Source organism: Lepisma saccharinum, chromosome 30 (genome assembly GCF_977018435.1).
Source record: "Lepisma saccharinum chromosome 30, izLepSacc3.1, whole genome shotgun sequence".
Classification (NCBI taxonomy): Eukaryota; Metazoa; Arthropoda; class Insecta; order Zygentoma; family Lepismatidae; genus Lepisma; species Lepisma saccharinum.
The window spans coordinates 4,113,968-4,134,905 of record NC_139258.1 but is presented as its reverse complement, the minus strand read 5'-3'; the positions used below and the strand labels follow the sequence as shown (position 1 = coordinate 4,134,905).

The following is a 20,938-nucleotide window of genomic DNA, read 5'->3' as shown; positions in this document are numbered from 1 at the left end:
TCTTTTGAGTTGGAAAGCCTAGGGTGGTCGACAGCAAGGATAATGACGCTCAGTGGCCATAGGCGGAGTTCTGGAGGGGCCAGGGGGAGGACTGGCCCCCAACTTATAAAAAACTAAATAAATAACACATGATTAAGTTCAGTTACTACATTTTTGTTATGAACCCATACTGCAAATCTTTACGTTTGGCATGTTGGCATGTGCGGTAATTGCGCCGCAATAGCGGGTCTTAGACGATTTGATTGATGTGTACAGTTTGAAGAAAGAAAAACGTAAAATGACTGTTGAGTCAACAGTTACAGCTGAGACATCAAACGAACTTTTCAATTTAATTTTTCTATAATTTCTGAAGCTTACTATTGTACCGTAACATTTTTAAAGTAATACGAGTATTGTATCAATAAAAAATTAATGAAATGCAAAATGCAATAATCGTACTGTTTTGCTTCTTTTAAAACTGACAACCAACATACTCATTAATATTTGTTTACTTAAGAGAGGAAATTTAACATTTTCAAAAAAAGGCCTAAAACTAAGAGTTTTTAAGTTGTTGTTTTTTAAGGCCTCCCAACCCCTTATAAACTAGGGGATATTCAATAACCCTCAGGTACATCATATGCTACTCCCAGAATCTGGCCCGCCCAAAACAAAAACTCAAACTCCGCCCATGTCAGTGGCTAAGGCAGCTTGTAGCTCCTTCCCTTGTTACTGCGCAGTTAACCGCAAAGATACAGCTCATAAACAATAAGTGTTATTTCCAGCTACGTCAACGTTATTAATACGCGAATGAAAGAAAAATATTTTGCAGAAAACAAAATGCACCATTATAAATAACCGATTCCCACACTTATGGGTAAGGTAGAGGTACAGCTGTGCCTGTGCACACATATTCATATACATATGTGATTAGCATCACGCCCCCACTCTACACTTTGGTTTGATTTGACATCCTGCACTCGTATATCTAAAATTTGAATACACCGAAGTAATGGTCGAGACCACGTGTTTATGATCCTCTTTGAGAATGAAACTCAACATTTTGCTCCTTTATTAATAATTTTTGTTCCATTACTGTTATACAATTTAGTAGCTTCTAAAATATCACAAACGCACTCAATTTTCTTTAACAAGAAAGTAGTTGTTTGAATATTTGTGTATCTTTACACTACATCAATGCAGGTTAAAGCTGTCGCCATGTAATCAAAGGGTTTAGGGTTCGATTCCTGACAAAGGCACATTACAGTAACTCCAATCCAACATTCAACTGGAGGACCAGTGCCGATCACCTAATCTAAGCATAAATTGAGACTATCGCGAAGATAGTCGAGCACTTTAAATGAAGAATCTGAAAATATATATTGTTGCTCACGCCTGCAGTAAGCAAAGTAATGCGAAATTTGAAACGACCATTGGCAAGTAGGTTCCTTTTAGTTTATAGGCAGATAGTTTTCAAATAATTTCGCTTTATTTCGCGCAAGATTCGGGGCCGTTTACCCACTGCACCCCTTCGTTCAATGTTTTACGTTCTTTTAAGACAGATTTCAATGTTTTACGTAATGTAAAAGTGGTTCCAGCTTTAGGAAAGCAATAACAGAGATATTTGATGCCAAAGAAATGGCCCACGTTAAGTTAAAACCTGCAATTTCAGAGTATTTTAGCCGCTTTCTGTTAGTAAAAACTGTTCGAAAGGTTTCTTTTCGCTAAAATAGCGAAAGAACACGTCGAAAATAACTACCTGTACCTAACCTAACTACGTCAAATTGTAGCTGCTGTTTTGGAAAGTAGTTTTGGGTGCTACATTAACTTGCGCGAAGCCTTTGAGCTACACAGTAAAGTAACACGTTAAGGTAACAGACTTATTTTACTTCACAATAACACATTTCCGAGAGTTAAAATCAACTTAAAACGTTCATGAACAACAAAACCTTCATAAACCATGCAAAATATTTCACATTCTCCAGAGGGTCACTAACTAACACTCTAGCCTTCTTAAACCCGAAGGTTCATGACTGCAGCAACACAGGCCTTCCATCCGTCCCTATCTTGAGCAAGATCTATATACCAGTGAAACAGAAAGTAAAATTCGTGTGGATATTAATGTGTCTGACAAATTTACATGATGGGTTAAAACAACCTATCTCTTTAGCAGTTTTGAAAAATATTTTAGCATTATTCTCAATTGTATTTATATCATCCCCTAATAAGTCTGCATCATCTGCATATGCTAACAACTGAGTCACACCATTTAATTCTAGTCCTTCGTTAGTTCTTTTACCTTCCTAACAGCATATTCTAAGGCAAAATTAAAGAGCAATGGAGATGATGCATCTCTTGCTAGCCTCTGTTATAGCTTTAATCTGTGCTTTTAAAATAAAATTATGGAGATAATGCATCTCCTTGTTTTAACCCATCATGAATTGTAAATTTGTCAGACACATTAATACCCACACGAATTTCTCTTTCTGTTTCACTGGTGCATACTTTTATCATACTAACAACCTTCTTAGGTATTCCAAACTCGACTAATATATTATATAATTTATCTCTTTTGACCGAATCATATGCTTTTTGAAATCAATGAATAGCTGATGGACATTTTGGTTATATTCCCACTTTTTTTCAAGTGTGTGTCTGATGTCAAAAATTTGATCTGTTACGTTTAAATCCAAATTGATAATCACCTATAATTTCATTAGCATATGGGGTTAGTCTTGTTAAAAGAATGTTAGATAATATTTTATATGTTGTTGAGAGTAGAGAAATTCCACGGTAATTATTGCAATTCAATTCATTTTATCACCTTTTTTTAAACAGAGGGTCATGGGTGTCGTATCTATGTATAGGATGCTCCAACCGCATATCCTGGTAATCACCTAAGACACTTCCGACGCAAAATCAATGATTTACACTGCCACTAGAAGCATGCGACAGAAATTGATAAAGGCATCGTGTACCAGGTGGTGCAGTTCGGGAGCACAGCAATCAATCTATGCTTGGCCCAATCCCCTCCCACACACAGAAGCAATTTCGAAAATGAAATCGAATCGAGCCCGCTACATACATTACCCTTACATCGTAGGCCATTTCCGGTCGCAGTCAGTCATATCCTGGAAATTGAACTGGCTTCCTCCTCTCTAGCATGTCCCACCTTGTCGGGAACACGTGTTACGTGAACCGTGGATCAGAACACCTGCATTAAACCACCACACACACTTCAGATTTCGACACTACTTTCTCCAAGGAAAAAATCACACGTTAGATGGCGTAAGGATCCATCACTGGAAAACTAAACACTTTTTTCCACTAATCGAAATCTACTTACGCCTCGCTGTGCATCTGCCATATTCCCACGGTCTGCATTCTGTGCTTGCTGGACGGGGGGAGCGTTTGAACAACCCGCCTGCCGGGAAGACGATGTGAACTGAGTCACCGAGCCGTGCCGAGTCGCGCTGTGCGCAGGGGAAGCGAGGTTGCCATGGAGACCGTTCTCGCAATGTTGCCAACCCTGACAAAATATCACTTCCTCTGCCTCCCACCACTTTCGCGAAAGCACGACACAGTTCCACTCGGGGTAAGGAAGCGGTATCAGGAAATCCGCCAATTATAGAAGGTGGAATAAAGACAGCTACCCCTGTGAAGAGAAGTTCTGAACAAGAAAGAAACTTCCACCACTACACTCCTGACAGGTTTGTCAACGAGAGCGCAAACCTTCACTCTTCGCTTACCGTAAACACGAGGAAAAGATATCTGTAGGAATGGAATCTAGAACCAGTTCCAGAGTTCGATACTCAGCGGTGGCACATAGTGGTTCGGATCCTTCTTTAAACTGTAGGTCCAGTCCCGATTAGTCTGTGTATATAAGTGGACTTAAAACTCAATATATATTCTAAAACCAGTTAAAACTACCACCAGCATAAGGTTGAATTTATTTCACTGTTTATTTCTATTGTACTACCTTCCATCCTCTTCGCTTGAACGTTAATGAAACAAACACAATGATACGCCATGCTTTGACCAAGTTTCGAACTAGGACCTCAGGCTTCTTAGCGCTTGGTGCTGACCACACCAACACAAAGACCGGCGAAGGGGAAGAAGCGATGGTTTAGCAGATACATTACTTGAATTGTTGTTTCAAATCCGCGTATGTACAGATACAACAATAAGGGCTGGGTCTGTAGAGGTTAAAGTAAGATCCGAACCACAATATGCCTCCACCGGGGATCGAACCCGTGACCGCTTGATTACCATTACGACAGATAATGGATTTACTATCGTGTTGCCTAGTTTAAGTTATTGTTTTAAGTCCATTTTATGCACAAATATACTAATCGGGATTGGACCTACAGTTTAAAGTGGGGACCCAAATCACTGTGCGCCTCCACCGGGACCCCTTGATTACAAAGCGATGTCATTATCACTACGTCATCGAGGAAGCCGCTACTATATTTCGTACATACGAGTCATCTGAATATAAGTGCCAATGACCCTCTGGTGCCTTGTTTTCACGCATTTTATGCACAGTCTATTTGACTTACAAATATGCCTTGAGACTCGAATCTAGGATCATTTGAGCACAATACAATTACTTAGGAAATCTGGGTTGGACCTTCAGTGGGATTCGAATCGCTGAGCAATGTTCCTCCAATGGAGATCGAACGCGGTATATCTTAATTATAAGGCGAAAAAAGTAGGAGGCCCACTTCTAAATAATAAAAACGTAATCATGCTCCAAAATTTGTAATAATTTAGCTGAAAGGGGGTCCTAGGTATCACGCGACCAGATTAAAACTCATACACACCGCACTGCCGTGTGAATCATGTATGGCGATGCTACACACTCTTCAACTTAGGGGATGGCAACCCTGCCGTTACAGCCGGCTGAATCACCCGAGTGGCCAGGTGTGTGGATCCCAAGCTTTCCTTATTATTACCATGTATGCGTGCCGGCACACAAAACCTTGTGCAACCTCTCGTGCTGTACGCGAACAGCCTGTTTGGTCACTCCCGACGCTTTCCATCCCTCCACACAGCGCAGGGGGCTGTTCTGTTCCCCATTTGTTCCTACACAGCGTTCCTGATCGGAAGTGAAGATCACAGTACGCCAAGAGTTTCGCGAGTGTGAATATTCCCATGGCAAGCCATTATTTTAGAAAACGCACTGACAATGCAAAGAGATTTGGTGCTCCTAAGCTAAATCGTTTTTCTCACTGTAAATTCGCGCGGTGAGAATCACATTTTGCTTTCGAGGTTGACCCAATTTCAGTTTATGCACAAAGGCTAAACAGGACCGCTCTTACCGCAGTGTTGCCACAACCAGAAAGTACAATTCCCTTTTAGATGTGCAAAATTTTCATAATTGACCGTTACTGTTTGTATAATTATTGTTGATAAAGTTGGTAGTCGGAGGGCGTCTGGCTGCCACGCGTGAGACCCGGGTTCGATGTCGGAATTTTCCAGCCTTGTCCCCGCATAAAGTGGCTCTGGGGCTCACCCAGCCTCAAGTCAATGGTGTAACTGGGGGGTAAAGGCGGTCGGAGCGTGGTGGTGCTGATCACATCACCCCTAAAATGGCCAAGATCGAGTGGAACAAGCCGATGAAAATCAGCATTTGCCAATTAATTTAAACCAAATTTTATGTCAACAAGCCTAGATACTATACGATTATGCCATAATTTGTTTATTAATATTATGTTTCAAGGATACATATTAATTAAAGTTTAAAAAAATGTACTTGCAAGTAAAAATGTTAGGACCGCGCCACTGACTTTTGAAAAACAAATTTACCGGGCCACGGTAAATTTGCTCTAAGCAATGGATACGTCCAGAGCGTGGTGCTAATCACATCACCTCTACACCTATGTGCCTTCAAGGCACAATGTGATCCTCCGATCCATTGCAGCAAAATTGCACTAGAATCCAGCTACATCGTTATTCACATCATGCATGACGTGGTAACGTTTTGGAAACACAAATGCGGAAGATATGCAGATACGTTATCAACGCCATACATTTTGGTTGCTGCTTACGAACACCTCATTTTAGGTTAATCGCGACGATGATAATGAATGGTTGAATTACAACACAACTGAATACTCTCGAAGCATCGGGACTTCGAACCCACAACTTTCGATACCGCACAGCGCAACACGTCCTTCATAACGGGATCGCAATCGTCACTACGGTGTCCACGTTCAAGCGCTTTAGCTAACAGTGAGGATGATGTTTGAGTACAGCGTTGGCCACGCGTAATGTTTTGGAAAATCTTGCATATAAGGTAAGGTTGACAGATAAGACTGACTGAAAACACGCGGCTACACCATTCATACTTTCTGTCAAGTCTTGTCTCCAGTAGTTTAAAAGACACCATGGATGAAGGAAGCACTATTGACAAATATAATTTCAGTGTATGGGGTGAGATTGAAGAAAAAAAAATCACATCGCTATCTGATCTCGAAAGTGGTTATTAAGGGGTTCAATGCTCATACTTCAATTTGGTCCGTGAATTACGGCAGAAACATGATTGGCAGTGGCGTGCCCAGGATTTTCGAAAGGGGGGGGGGGGTCGTATACTTTTTTTTTAGTAGTCAGCCCTCATTTTGACATCTTTTCCTGCCTTTGACGTTTTTTCTTTAGGAACACTGGTCCAAAAAAAGGGGGTTATGGAGTTATGACCCCTCACCCTTGGCAGCATAATTATTTACATATGGATATAGACACCTACTGCAAGTTATTAACGCTAGTAAACCCAGAAAATGGAAAACAACATATTACTCGTCCAAAATCAACAAGACCCGCCACAAAATTGAGGAAAGTTGGACCGATTAGACCAGGAATCGCCAAACCGTCGATCTCGCGGTACATTTCCAGTGGTCGAGAGGGGATTGGCTAGAATTGACTGCACATAAGAGCGGCAATATATGAGTGAAACTTTGGCAGAATGATCTGCTTTTGCCGATGGATGGACATCTATCCAATATCTGACAACCTATTCACCAACCCTAACACATATTGTGGATGAAAATGGCTGCCGTCGATCTCATTAACATGGTAAGAATGTGGAACTCTGAACTTAGCTTAACCTTTTCTAATCTTAATATGACAATATATTAATTTTTAGGGGTAAGTTATTAAATATTACTCTAAGAAAATTATTTACAAGATTTGAACTCTCCTTAAGAAATGACAGCCTCTGAATTTTGCAGAAAAATTAAAAATAATAATTTGATGTGGTTTGTTTCAATTCTTATGATTTAGCGTCGCCTTTCTGCCACTTTTGGCTAATGGCGACGATAATGATGACTGATGAAATTGATGAAGGGACACTTACAAAGAAAACACATGCTCATGCTAAGTTTCGAACTCGAGGCCCCTGGTGTCTTAGTGCTGTAAAATATGATTATACAGAGCATTCCCTGACATTCGTTACGAGACTCGGCGGCAAGCGGTCCGGCATCAGCGTTGGTCTCTTCCGGTGAACGGGTCCGCGACAGTCGCACGCTACAGTCTTTTTTTTTCTCTCTCTCTCCCTGTCTTCGCTCTCTTTCCCCTTCTGTTGACGTTGCAGGCTGACGCCAGTATAATCCTCCCTCGGAAGTTGTGTTGTGTCGTGTCGTGTCGGTACCACAAACGTTTACATTACAACAAAGGATTTATCTTGTAGAGTGTTACTTCGGAAAGAGGAATTGTGGAGAAGTGCGACGACGTTTTGCAACGAAATTTCCTGGTGTTCCCGTTCCACATAGGACCACTATATTAAACCTCGAAAGAAAAATGGGAAACCTAAAAAATAAAGTATACAAAGACAATCCGCACACCATCCGTGAGTTAAAAGAGAGTATTGTACGAGAATTACAGTAGACGAACTTGCACGTGTAAGTGCCAATTTCCATCGGAGATGCCAGGAATGTGTTGCAGCAGAGGGACATCATTTACAACACCTTCTGTAGTCAAGGTTAGTACACAATATGAAATCTGTAATTTTAATAGCAGACTCTAGCGACTATCGCGGACCTCGTTCACCGGAAAATACAAGCGCTGACGCAGGTGCGTTTGCTGCCGAGTCTCGTAGCGAATGTCAGGGAATGCTCTGTATAATTTAAGTTTTTATAAAGCAACAAATAATCATCGTAAAAATGCAATCTACACTTGGCAGTTCGTCATGTATTTTGAAATGTAGGAAGTAGCTCAATGGCTCTGCGAGTTTGGAGACCTATGGATTAGACGGATCCGCGTCTACATGCAACGACTTGTCTTCCGTCTCTCTGGCGGTCGTCAAACCCAATTCAGTTCAGGAGAGACGTCAAACTTGCCTTCCACACGTAATGTTTTGTTTGATCCGTCCGGCATAATCATAGAAGACTGACTCGAACCAGGAACTTCCCTGGCGAGATCGAAAGTCGGCAACCAAACCGACATAAATCGAATGCAGACCCGCCCACTTCTACGATGTTGGGGGATGATGACTCGCATTACAGGCATTACGTAACCATACAACTGACCTTGAAATTCGAACGCCCGTTGGTCTTGCGGCTTGTGGATTTGAAATCCCCCTCTCGAATTTGTGGCTCTTGATCAATTGCAGGGCACTCTCTTGTCTTTTCGCTTGTGTGTGTGTGTGTGTTGGGGGGAGGGGGGTCCGTACCTCTCAAACTCAAAAAACGTGGATGATGCAATGTGATGGACTTGTCCACTGTGTGCGAAAGAGTACAAACTCCTGCCTTTGGGGTGGGGTGGGGGGTGAAGCTGTACAAGCATCGTTAAGTGAGGACAAACGGGTTTGATTCAATTTAACTTTTGTTACTAGGCGTCGCTTTTCTTCCGATCTCGACTAATCGCGACGGTTGATTGATTTAATTTATTTACTTCGCCTTTTGTGGCACTTTTGTCTAATTTGCGAAGATGGGGATGAGTGATGACATTGATGAATGAACTCGGAAATGACCAAAATATCACTTACCACGTTTTACACGTATTAGTTATAAATGTTTTACCGTCAATTTATGCACAAAGAGGATAATCAGGGCTGAACATATACTGATCCGAACCACTACCTGATTTCCTATGAGTTGGCAACCTGATTTTCTATGAGTTGGCAACCTGATTTCCTATGAGTTCGCAATCTGATTTCTTAGGAATTGGTAAATGTATTTCTATTCATAGCCTAGTACCACGTGACATTGTGTGATAGCCCATATCTTGGACTCAGTATACGTCACTGATAGGACCGGTGGGCACCCACCACGTGAGGAAACTGGGGAGCTACAAGTGACTAGCATAACGTGGTCATGGAAACCTACAACAACGAGTCAGGAATTCGTCGTGCTGACCACACGTCACCCCGTAACTGGTTGCATGATCTCCCACCTTGGCAGATGGAAGTGAGGCCGGCAGTCGTTGGAGGCCTTGACCCTAACAGGCTGTTGCGCCACAGGTAATTATATTATTTTTACATTATAAAGGAACTGCTTGAAGTCTTATACATTTTGTAATATTTACCATCAACATTCAAACATGAATTAAAAATAACCCCATAAATACCATGCAACAAGAATATATATGGCTATGCACATCCACAAATTGTCAATATGAGCCAGAATCTATCATTCCATGAAAATTAGTGCTACATAAGTACAAACTGTTGGTTAACCTACGAGATAAGTCAACGTTCCAACGTTACAATTAAGTAAAATAATCATGCCAACATTTCACTGCTTCCGAAAAAAACAGACATAAGGAAAAGGAATACACACCTGCAACAAACCTAACATGCACTCATCAGCAACTCCCAATAATTACGATACTTATAGCAGAACACTGCGTTACAAGTCATCCCAATATGTATACGAAAGGACAAAAAACTATTTCCAGTTACAGCAATCAAAGAGAATTCCCATCATATCTTATGCACGTCCTACCTTTCGAACAAGTCACATCTCACCACGATCTTATTCGGTTCTTGTTTCATGTCTATCACTGAATTATGTAACAAACTTTCTTCTCCCTTAGCTATCAGCTTTGTAGATACACCTACGTAAAATCACAAGTTGGCAATTACATCAAATGTCTAAATAATGTTATTCCATACACAACCTAAAACTTAGAATTTGCAATTGAAAGAAATGCAAAACATAAGGGGTTATAAGCACTTTGCAGATAAGTGTTTCACACAAGAAAATATTTTTTTCCATTAATGAGTGATTTAATTAAATTTTTTTGGGTGCATCAGCACTGTAGGCCATTTTGCACCCTTCAATGTATACGGGGAAATATCCCGTTACCTAAAATTAAGTATGAATTTTCTACATCAGGGTGTCTACCAAAAATATCAAATCCAAAATACCTCAACCTTTTACAGTTTTTCTTAAACTTTTATTTATTAGAGCCCTACTTAGGTAAAGTTGGAAATTACCAATTAAGAAAATAAATATTTATTTAATGAAAAACCCCTACCAAAAGGCCAATTTAGATGACAACTGAAACAGTACTTTAACAAGAGAATTAAACTAGCTATATCTATTAATGCATCCTGGACTCACAGCCTGTATAATCTTATGTTGTCCCATCTAATTTTAACAGCATTCATCCTAGTCTTCGTGATTAGACAAAGGGGCAGAAAAGTGAAGTGACTTTTGATCCACTTGTTGATTTCTTTACTTTTTCTTGACTTTCATGATTATAATAGACACCCTGTATAGTCATGCTAATTGTGTTTGACAAATGGCATTGTAGTTAAGATAATATTGCAAAGCATATATGCATGTCTTTACTGCATATTACTGATTTCACAGAACCATCATGCATGAACCTAAACATACCATTTTTTTAAAATCACACCACATTTACAAATCTTATAAGCAATATCTATTACCTGAGATATTTATTACACAAAGAATTTTACTCTTTTGGAAAGCTGGAACAACAATTGCAAAAAAACTGTGAAATGAGTTCCTAATATGTGCATGTCCGGCGAGGATTGGTATCTAACTATACTTATTCACAACCTAAAGTGTGTTTTTAAATTCTTTGAAAAATAATTTTATGAACTACTCTCAACCGTATTGATTGTAACCATGAGAGGTTAGAAACACCTAAGTCCACACAACAGACAACGAACTCGTTAAGAGCATGCAAACATTAATGTGAACTGACATAAATGATGCAGCGATACAATACTGAAAACACAGCTTTTCAGGCAATGGTCCAGGAAAGTAAAACATGAAAAAAAGACTGAAAAGGTGGCTATTTTACTTTTTAAAATTTATTCTAATGAAGTAACATAGTTCTTTCTTACCATAACCTATTAAGGATTTTAATTTCTATTATGATTCAGTTAATCTTAACTTTAATGTACCAACTAAATAACTGAAAAAAGCAAAACAACGGCAAAAAATGAATAAAACTAATGAAATGGAATTCTTTAGGAAATGTTTTAAATTCCAAAAGAGGCAAAACATTATAAATATCATTGGTTAGCTTGATTCAATCCTTAATGATGTACTATTCACGTATGATATAATTTTTATTAAATAATATATCAGCTCTTTGCATAGCAAAGCTTGTTTAAACAATTCCTGCTTTAGCAATGCAGGATCCTGACTTTATTCAATTATGCAAAAATTATTACATCAATTCTTTTACCACCTAAAGAATTATATATAAAAATAATTTGGAGAAGGTCTTCGATTTTTACTTTTGGGGAAAATGTTATGTTAAAACATATTTTTCAATTGGCTTCGGATCTATTATTGGGGTGAGATCTTTACATATCTGATGAAAATCAGCCGAAAGAGACAAATTTGACAAGAGCATATTTTGACATATTTCACGAATTTCGTGTTTTTACATTATATTTCTTCAATTTTGTTGAAATAAGACATATTTCTGTATCATTTTGTAATTCTCTCGTACATAATTGGTTATTTCATAAGTTTTTCTTTGCAGCTTTAGCACAACGGACAGTTCATATTGTCGATGGCAGGATGCCATCTTTTCTTAGTACAGAACAATATAATACCCCACTTTTTTTATCCCGCCAAAAATTGATAGCCATGCAAACATTATTGAGGCAAAATGTTATCTCTCCTTGTTGCACTGGAAGTAAAGAAGTTTCGTTCTCATTTCTTTGTCATTTTTGCTTTTCACAAAAATCAGTCAAAAGTAAAAATACATTGCAGCCTCTACTCTACTCTATCAGGTATGCCAGAAATTCGAGAGTACTGTTGTGCATATTTTTGACTTTACTGGGAATAATTCTGCTTTTTTCTGACATATTTTCCAATTTATATGACATAATTACATACCTATTTTACAGTTTTATAGCACAAAGTCCCAGGCCCTTGTGATCATTATATATCACTACTGAATGCTTGTCTTTGTATTCTTCTTGTTCCAGAAAGCTGACCCAGCCACTTGTTCCTAGCTAAGTAATTGTGTCTATTATTAAATATTTGAGCTTTAAGTTCCCTTACCCTACTCGGAACCGGATCTCCAGTTTAAAGTGGGATCTATTTGAATGTACTGCATGCTGGCCATGATGAATATTTCAAACTAGGTGTGCCATATGGTCATTTCGGCAGGTTCACCAATTAGAGGATCCATAAACTTATTGGATTTGCCACCTGACGCATCCTTTTCATCCATATTGCTTTTGTGTCTGTGTCAAAAAGATTAAATTTCACAAAGTGGAACCAAACTACATCAAAGGTGGTATTATTTAGGTTTTTCTTCCTAAATTTATGAGATTTATTAGAAAACTTGTATTAAAATTAATTTGAAAGAATTAAGTTTGGCATTTTATACCTCTGCTTCATGGTGTTTGATTTTAAAGCTCAAATTATATTATTCCTTCTTCATGAGATTATACTTTTCACAAGGAGCCAGTCATATTTCAGTAAAACAATAGTAACAATAATTCAATTCTCAAAAACTACTAAGGATTTAAATTGAAAGTTTCATTATCAAGCTTAAGGTAAGAAAAAAGAAGAAGAAGAAGAATACATAGTGATTTGAACATCGCTTGAAATTGAAGCTCTGGTTAGCTTATTTCAGACCGAAAGCAAACGTTGAAAATTTTTCTTATTTTCACAAGTAAACGATCAGAGACGATAGTAAATGAAAAATTGGGTTGATGTCGGGGCCTCTTAATTGTGCCACGTAAAAATGTACACATTATATTTCCAATGTTGCACCCTACCATTTATTTGCAGGCTATTTTGTGTCCCCTAGAAAAAGTTATGGATCCACTTATGACCACTTGCATCAAAAGTGAGAGAATTAACCATTAGGGTATGCTTGCACACAGGATTTTTTTTTTTGTAATATGGTGTCAGATTTCAAACCACCTCAAATTATATTATTCCTTCCTTATGTAGATATAATTGATACAGAAGCCTTTGACTATTAATAACATGACAACACGTACAGATACGGTGGGAGGGGTGAAGTTGCCAGATGGGGAAAGTAGTGGAATGGGCGAATGTAAAAGAAATAATAGTTTGAGAATGTCCGACAAGATGGGGTGGGTTGGTTTTCATGTCTGACCGCATGGCCATGGAGGAGGGCCCATAATGGTGATGACCCCTCAAAAAACACTGCTTTAGTTGGAAATTATTATACCCTGTATATTTCTATGCAACACAAAATTCATCCTGTGCATCGACCATGTCATGAAGGAACTTTGGAAATGCCTCCCCCATTACACACTACAAGTAGAAGTTATGTAATCAACATCATGCTTTGGCAGCCTTTACACAGCAGATACTCATGAAGGACCACACCAGTATGTGTGTATGAAGCAACAAGAGATTATCTTTCCCCGAAATTGGACTCAGATCACCCACTTGACAGTCATGTATGTGGAATCATTAGTGTAAGGTGAGGTGACCTGGTGAGACGGTTCCTTTTTTGTGACAATGACTAATCGACATAGAATTACTGCAGCAATACACCTTCTCTACCATTCCTATGAACTATTACATAGTAACATTCACATCTGACTACTACGTGGTGCATTAGAGATCTGATGTAGTTACGTGGGAGCATAAGACACAATTAATGCACAGACTTTTGACACTCTGCATGCTGGTAAGAAGATACCAAGGTGATTTGCTTTCAATGCATGCAATAGTTTTACTTCAATCAATCACCCTCAGTTTTGAGTTCCAATCTCTTTTATCCATTATTTCCCAGCAAAATTATACATGTAGAAAAATACAGGGTGTGCAGTCACCATGGTCCCTGAAAATTTACACCTGGCATTTGAATTTTCAAATTCTGTCCTAAAAAAATACTTTTTTTTATATAAATTTCGAGTTCACTTAAGGAAATTCCCCATTACATTTTTTTAAGTAAGAAGTACAGTATGTTTTATTTTTAATGTTTGAGTTTTCTGCATAACATATAATTTTAAATTTTTTGCACCATTGCTAGCAGTGATATGGTAAAGTCTGCAATATATTACATACGTGGGTTGGAGATTTAATAGTGGCAACACTGCTGTATATATGCCATGAAATGGGACTGGTGCTTCTCGCTTACACCACATGTTAGTTTTAACACTTAACCTACCTCCCAGTAAATGGACTCTTCCCTTCAACACTGGGCACTTGCGCAGTGACGAGAGGAATAGAGCATTGCTGGATTTGGCAGCATAAAGTTCTGTAGTCGCAACAATGTTTTCGAGGCAGGAACAGTGGAGTTGGATAAAGACTGAATGTGCCCACGGCCGTACAGCCTGAGAGTGTCATCAAGGTCTTCGTGAGGCATACGATGAATCTGCGTTGCCTGCAACTTGCATTGCGACAGAAGTGTCACCACTTTCAGCTGAACCCTCCCATCAATTTGCAGGGCAATGCTCGGGTGCATGTAGCGCAACCTGTGGCTGATTTGTTAGCTTGATGGGGGTGGCAAGTGCTCTACCATACCATACTTCCCAGACTTAAGCCCCTGTGACTTTCATTTGATCCCTAAGATCGCTTCTGAACTGTTCCAGAGGTTCCTCAGGCAATAATCCACTCCATTTGAACCATCAACAGAACAAGCACTGATACAGGTATACTACGACTCCCACATTGTTGGCAATGGTTGTACACAATGTTGGTGACTACATCGAAGGGCTGTACAAGTTTCACAGAGGTAAATCTTTTGTATCATTTTTAAATAAATGGTTGGCACTATTAAATCTCCAACCCACGTAGTTATACATGCTTATCTTAGTTGGATGGCTTTCTTAGTCAGTATTTACAAAAAAGGCTGGCTCCTGAGAAAAAGGAGCTGGCACCTGAATTGTTTTGTTTTGTTTTCTACCACTGCTCCCACACATCAGCTCTGATGGCTAGAAACCACAATACCATGTGGCACCAACTATGAAATAACAAATTATACCAAATCAATAAATGCAAACCTATCAAACTTGTAATTTGATGATACATAGTCGTGTACTTAAGGGCATGCGGGACAGTCTCCGCCCGGCTTTTCCCTCCGAGTCAGTGTTGCCAACTCAGCTCTCTTGGAGCCAGATCTGGCTCTTTCATGCACTCATTTGGCTGTGAACTGGAAGGCCCGTGCCTCACTATGATACCTTTTGTACATGACGAGATATTGTTATATTGGCTGCATTGCCCCACCCCCTCTTATATCCCCAACTACTTTTTTTATAGTGATGTGTTGACGCGAAATTGGCATAATATTGTTATCAGGCAATCCTTTATTTTCGATTTCATGCGACCATGAGATGGGTGATGCCGCCGGATCTAGATAATGAAAACTAAGAATAAATTGTCATCAATTTAGAGTTAACAGTAATAGCAGCGCCCCATCCCTTTAACAACTAATATTACTCTAGGAAGTACTTCGTAAATCTAGCTGCTTGAAATTTAGTTTTAACTCCATTTAAGGTGAAATTTAGCTCCTTTATGTGCACCAAGTTTGGCAACACTGCCAGGAGGCAAGGAGAAATGCATTGGGCATATGGGAGTATTACTTGATTTGTTACCTTGGGAATATTCAACTTCCGATGGAATAGAAAATTATATCAACGGGAAGAGGGCAGTTTGAAGAAGTGATTGTCAAACAGAAAAGTCGAAATTCCCATTTGATTAGCCGTAACTTGATGTTGAAGTTGATTCCCCATAAGGAATATATGGGATTTCGAAAATTCTTATTTTTCAAATATCGTGTCCAGCTTAACAATCAAGATAATAAAATGCTGCAACTTCCAACATGGAGAGAAATTCATACTCTTGATACACCCATGGTCTTCATTTAGTAGCAGTGCCCATGCGGGCGATATTGAAATAAATGCACAATTGGTGCTTAACTGTACGTCCTTCCCTTAAGCAGCAGGGACTTACACTTACATATATGCTTGAATAATTTGCAAATAGTGTCAAGGCTTTACAATGATAAATGAAATAATGTGAATATCAAGTAGTTTCCATGTTATTAATAATAAAATTGAGGAATACATGGTTTTTGGGTCATACTGTGACAACTAAATTTTTAAAATTTAAAATATCATAAATGCAAAATATAGAAAGCCACACTTGGCAGGTTCTAGCACCATAGAGTTTACTTTTAAAGCAACATAAAAATATTATGGGTTCCCACATAGCCAAGCGGTTGGTGCTCTTGCCTTAGGTGCGAGCAGTTCCTCAAAATTTTTTGTCATTTTCCCAGCATCATGAGGACAATTGGGAACATACTTGAAAAGAATAAATTGCAAGAAAACAGAAGCGACGGAATCTGATGCAATGACCATGCGTCACCCAATGGAAAGCTGCTCCGGCATGCAGCCACGCCACAGAGCTGTTTTTCTTTTTATATATAACAACATTACACTAGACAAAAACGATTCTCTTATACATCATATGCTTACATCCATCCTTGTAACTTCGGGTGATGAACATGTATTCCTTGCCAGTTTGGTGATCGAGAGTGCAACTTTCGTTTTTACCACCAAAGTTGTCAGGTTTCAGCCCTGGCATGAGTGCTCCTTCATCAATTTAATTGAAAAGCCATGTAAAATGACAAAAATACAACCATTTAATCCCCATTTAAAAAAAAACAACACATTGCAAGGAACATAAAAATCCCACAAACTTATGGATGTCCTTAAATGTGCATCTCAGAACAAAAGAAAGTTCATGTGATAAGCTCAACTTACAGTGTAAGGAGCTCAATCATCATATTCGCCTTTACTTCATCACTGATACAAAAGCTTAAATAATTTAAAGATATTACCAGTATTTTACTGTAGTCATATTATTTAAAACTTACGTACAAAAATGCCAAGGAAAAAAATACTAAGTGATTCAAAACTATTCTTGGGCTCCCTGTCATAGTTATGAAGCTGGAACCAGCAGAGCAGAGCTGCATACAAGATATGAAAGGGCAATTTTAAAAAAAACTTCAACACGTGCACATGTATGGTATGAAGTGATAATAGATATAGTTCTTCATTATAGAATCAATTCTCTTGAAATTTCCTTAAGCAGTATTCTTAACATCATCCGAAGGTGGTGGCTTTTGTTAACAATGATGCATTAAAATAATGAACTTTGTTTTTAAAAAATAGACACACTAATACTCTCTATCTCTCTCCAACAGTTGTTAGTTTGAGGTACAGTATTGTAATCCAGTCAATTTCCTTCGGAGATGCCAGGAATGTGTTGCAGCAGAGGGACATCATTTTCAACACCTTCTGTAGTCAAGGTTAGTACACAATGTGAAAACTGTAATTTTAATAGCCAACTCTAGCGCCTGTCGCAGACCCGTTCACTGGGAAAAACAAGCGCTGACGCCAGGCAGCTTGCCGCAGTCTCGTAGTGAATGCTCTATATATCACTATCTCAAGGGGGTACAGAGGGTTAAGGGTACCAAGCCTCCTTGCAATATTTCACTACTTTAAATCTGTATAGACTATAACACATGTTCTCACCACAGTAAACACTCAAAGAACAGACGACATACCAGCAACTGTCCAGTAGTGTATCACGACAGCAGATTGTTTTCAGTGCACCACCATACTCACAAACTTGTAAACCTTGCCTTTGACTATAAATCAATGCACAAAAACCTGAGAAAGTGTATGAGCATAATTTTCTTATGATGCAATTTTAAAATTATTGTAAAAAACATCATAATTGCAATGCTATTCTATGTTTCCAAGGGCCCCCATTAGCAAAGCTGGAAAATGGTTGTATAACACACCTATGGAGCCATTTATGTTTGTGCATGTCAACTTTGGGTAAGAATTCTGAATGTTTAATGATGATCTGTACGATATATGGAGGGTACTAAAGGTAACAGATCACATCTCTTTATGATTTTTTTTTAAAATTCTTCTAACAGGAAGACTAATTATCGTGGAATTTGACAATCATTGTCACACAAAATTTGAACCTTCCTTAAAGTAATGAGCACTGTCTGGATTTCGAAAAAAAGTCATGGTATAATTTAACAATACAGGGAATTTCTCCAATTTGTTTGAAATTTCGGATACTTACTAATTTGGGTCTCCTAATCACGAATCTGCACTTAAAATTTGGCGCTCACGTATAGAAATTCCTGAATTATGGCTAGCCCCACGAACCATTGGCGTGTGGTTAGGTTAGGAAACATAGTTAAAAAATTTTAGGGTCATAGTAATATCAGGAATATATATATTTCGTTCTTTAAGTATTCGAAATGGAAAAATCTTGCGATAAATAATGAGCAATTGTGCATTGTCGGTTGCGATGACTGACCCTCTTATTTTGCAAGTTTGACACGTGAGCGCCAAATTTTAACTTCAGATTCGTGATTAGGAGCCCTAATTTGGTGAGTATGCCAAATTTCAAACAAAATTGAGAAATTCCCGGTATTGTAAAATCGCTCCAAAGTTATTTATGTTGAAAAAAACAACTTAAAAATTACCTTTACCAAGCATGTGTGCTTTCCATGGACTGTATTTTCTGATGACAAGTGACTGTAAGTATTGTAAACTAGTGGGAATTAATGTAAAAAGTAAACCGGAACCTTAGTAGAATGCATTTAGGGACTTAATGCTAAGAGAAGCAAACCTGGCCTGCCTAACCTAACTATGAAAGCATATAGCCTACTGAACAAAATCTTAAGTAATCGCTAAAACTCAGCAGTATGTGTTAACAGAAGTGAATCAAAATAGAATCATGCTAAAATTGCAATAAAACAAAAGGAACATGTGCCGTATTAAGAAGTAAATGTAAGTTCGATGCTTGGTTAAACCAGTATTATTTACAGAGAAATTATGATCCTAAAACCTCATGTGAACATGCGTACTTTGGAGCAGTTCTTACTTTCCTGTTGCCTCGGATACCATATTTTATTCGAGGCTCGAATGGGGTGTCATTCTTGAGACTACATATTGTGTGATCAGGTGTTGGAAGCAAGTAGGGATGTTTGTTTATTAACGCTAAGAGACCTACACCTAACCTAAAATCAAAAGCATTTATGGACGTAATCCCCTTCCGGGCCCAGTACATTAAGTAGATGGCAGCAGTGGTCTGTATCAGAATTGGCAGTAAAAGTGTGTCTTGCAAACAAATAATCATATAGTGGATTAGGAAATCGTTCTACAAAAAACACACAGTAAGTAATCACTAAGCCTCCGAAGTATGTGTTAACAAATATAAATGTAACCAAGCAAAAAAATGCCTGTCCCATGATTATTTCAGAATTAAGCAATCGGAACTTGGGCCCAACTTTGTTACAAATGTTCCACATTAGGAATATCGGTAAAACTTCGATATGGTCCCAAGGGATTTCTTCATTTTTACACAAGAAACTACTTACGGAAATGAGTTTCTGTAGCATTTAGAAGTTCGTGGATGTATTTTCTTTCATCGTGGAATCTTATTTCACAGGGAAATCATGTATTATTGAACAGAAATATCTCTCCGATGCACAATTTTCGTTCCTTTCATTTCCTTGCACTACGTGAACCAAATGTTGTGAATTTTTGATGACGTAACTCCCTGTCAGTGTTTCCAACCACACCGTTGTTGCAAGAAGATGATAATTTTAACTATGTTTGCCTAACGTAACCGAACCTAACCTTGTCGTGCATGGTGTGTGGGGCTATTCATGAATTGGGGCTATCCGTGAATGGTGGGGATTTTTCGGTTGGAAACACTGCATATCCAATGATGATGTACCACGCTAGTCCAGCTGTCTTGCCATATTGTGTCTTATGGGAGCGAAATAAGGAACAATAATAATTACTCATGTCACAAATTGAAATTATTTTTGTGAAAAAAGCAAAATACCACCTTGAAGAATCTTTCGTAATGCAGAATAGGTAAGTATGAATGTTAAAAATGAAGAAAGAAACGAGTGAGAGATGTTGGGACCATACCGAAGTTTTACCAATCAATTATTAATCTTAACAGGTGATAGGAAGTGGACACTCCAAGAGTTCTACTTCTACGGTAAATGTCTGTTATATCGGAGACACATTTCTAACGCATATTTTCAGTTTCAAATGGTTCGTACTTACCAATTGTGTATTGCAGAACCTATTTCAAGGTGCCATTATGCTTTTTACACGAAAATAACTTCGATTTTTCACATTACGAGTAATTCTCTTGGGTTCTTTCTTCCTTTACAGAATATAGAATATTTCGCGCATAGCTGTGGATCATCACACGTCTTGCTTGTGTTTTGTCGATTTGGAGTGGGCATGCAGTGTTGCAACCTTCTTAACCAAAAAATACCTACTTTCGTGTTCATTATGTCATCACAAACCATTGACGGATTGCTTCAAAAACCATTGACTGATAGCCCCAAAAACCATTCACGATAGCCCCAAAAACCATTTCCGGCAAGGTTAGGTTAGCATAGTTAAAAAAATTAAAAAATTCTGGTAAAAAAAAAGACACGTTTGGAAACACTTCTGGCATGAGTTGACAATACTGGACCACTT

The 20,938-nt window shown here is 38.5% G+C and overlaps 1 protein-coding gene across 4 annotated transcripts in view; it reads right to left on the bottom strand.

Moving 5' to 3' along the window:
• Window positions 1–20,938, bottom strand: part of LOC145981759 (myb-related protein A-like) — a 114,367-nt gene that overhangs the window by 91,521 nt on the left and 1,908 nt on the right. The window contains exon 1 of one of the 4 annotated variants that reach the window (XM_083115169.1): window positions 9,915–10,010. The exons of 1 other annotated variant lie outside the window; for it this stretch is intronic. In XM_083115169.1, the coding sequence (XP_082971295.1) occupies window positions 9,915–9,964 (50 nt within the window). In that variant the 5' untranslated portion in view covers window positions 9,965–10,010. Of the gene's footprint in view, window positions 1–3,072; window positions 3,221–3,322; window positions 3,431–9,914; window positions 10,011–20,938 lie in introns of those variants that run through there. 2 more of the 4 variants (XM_083115170.1, XM_083115171.1) reach the window with 2 other exon arrangements.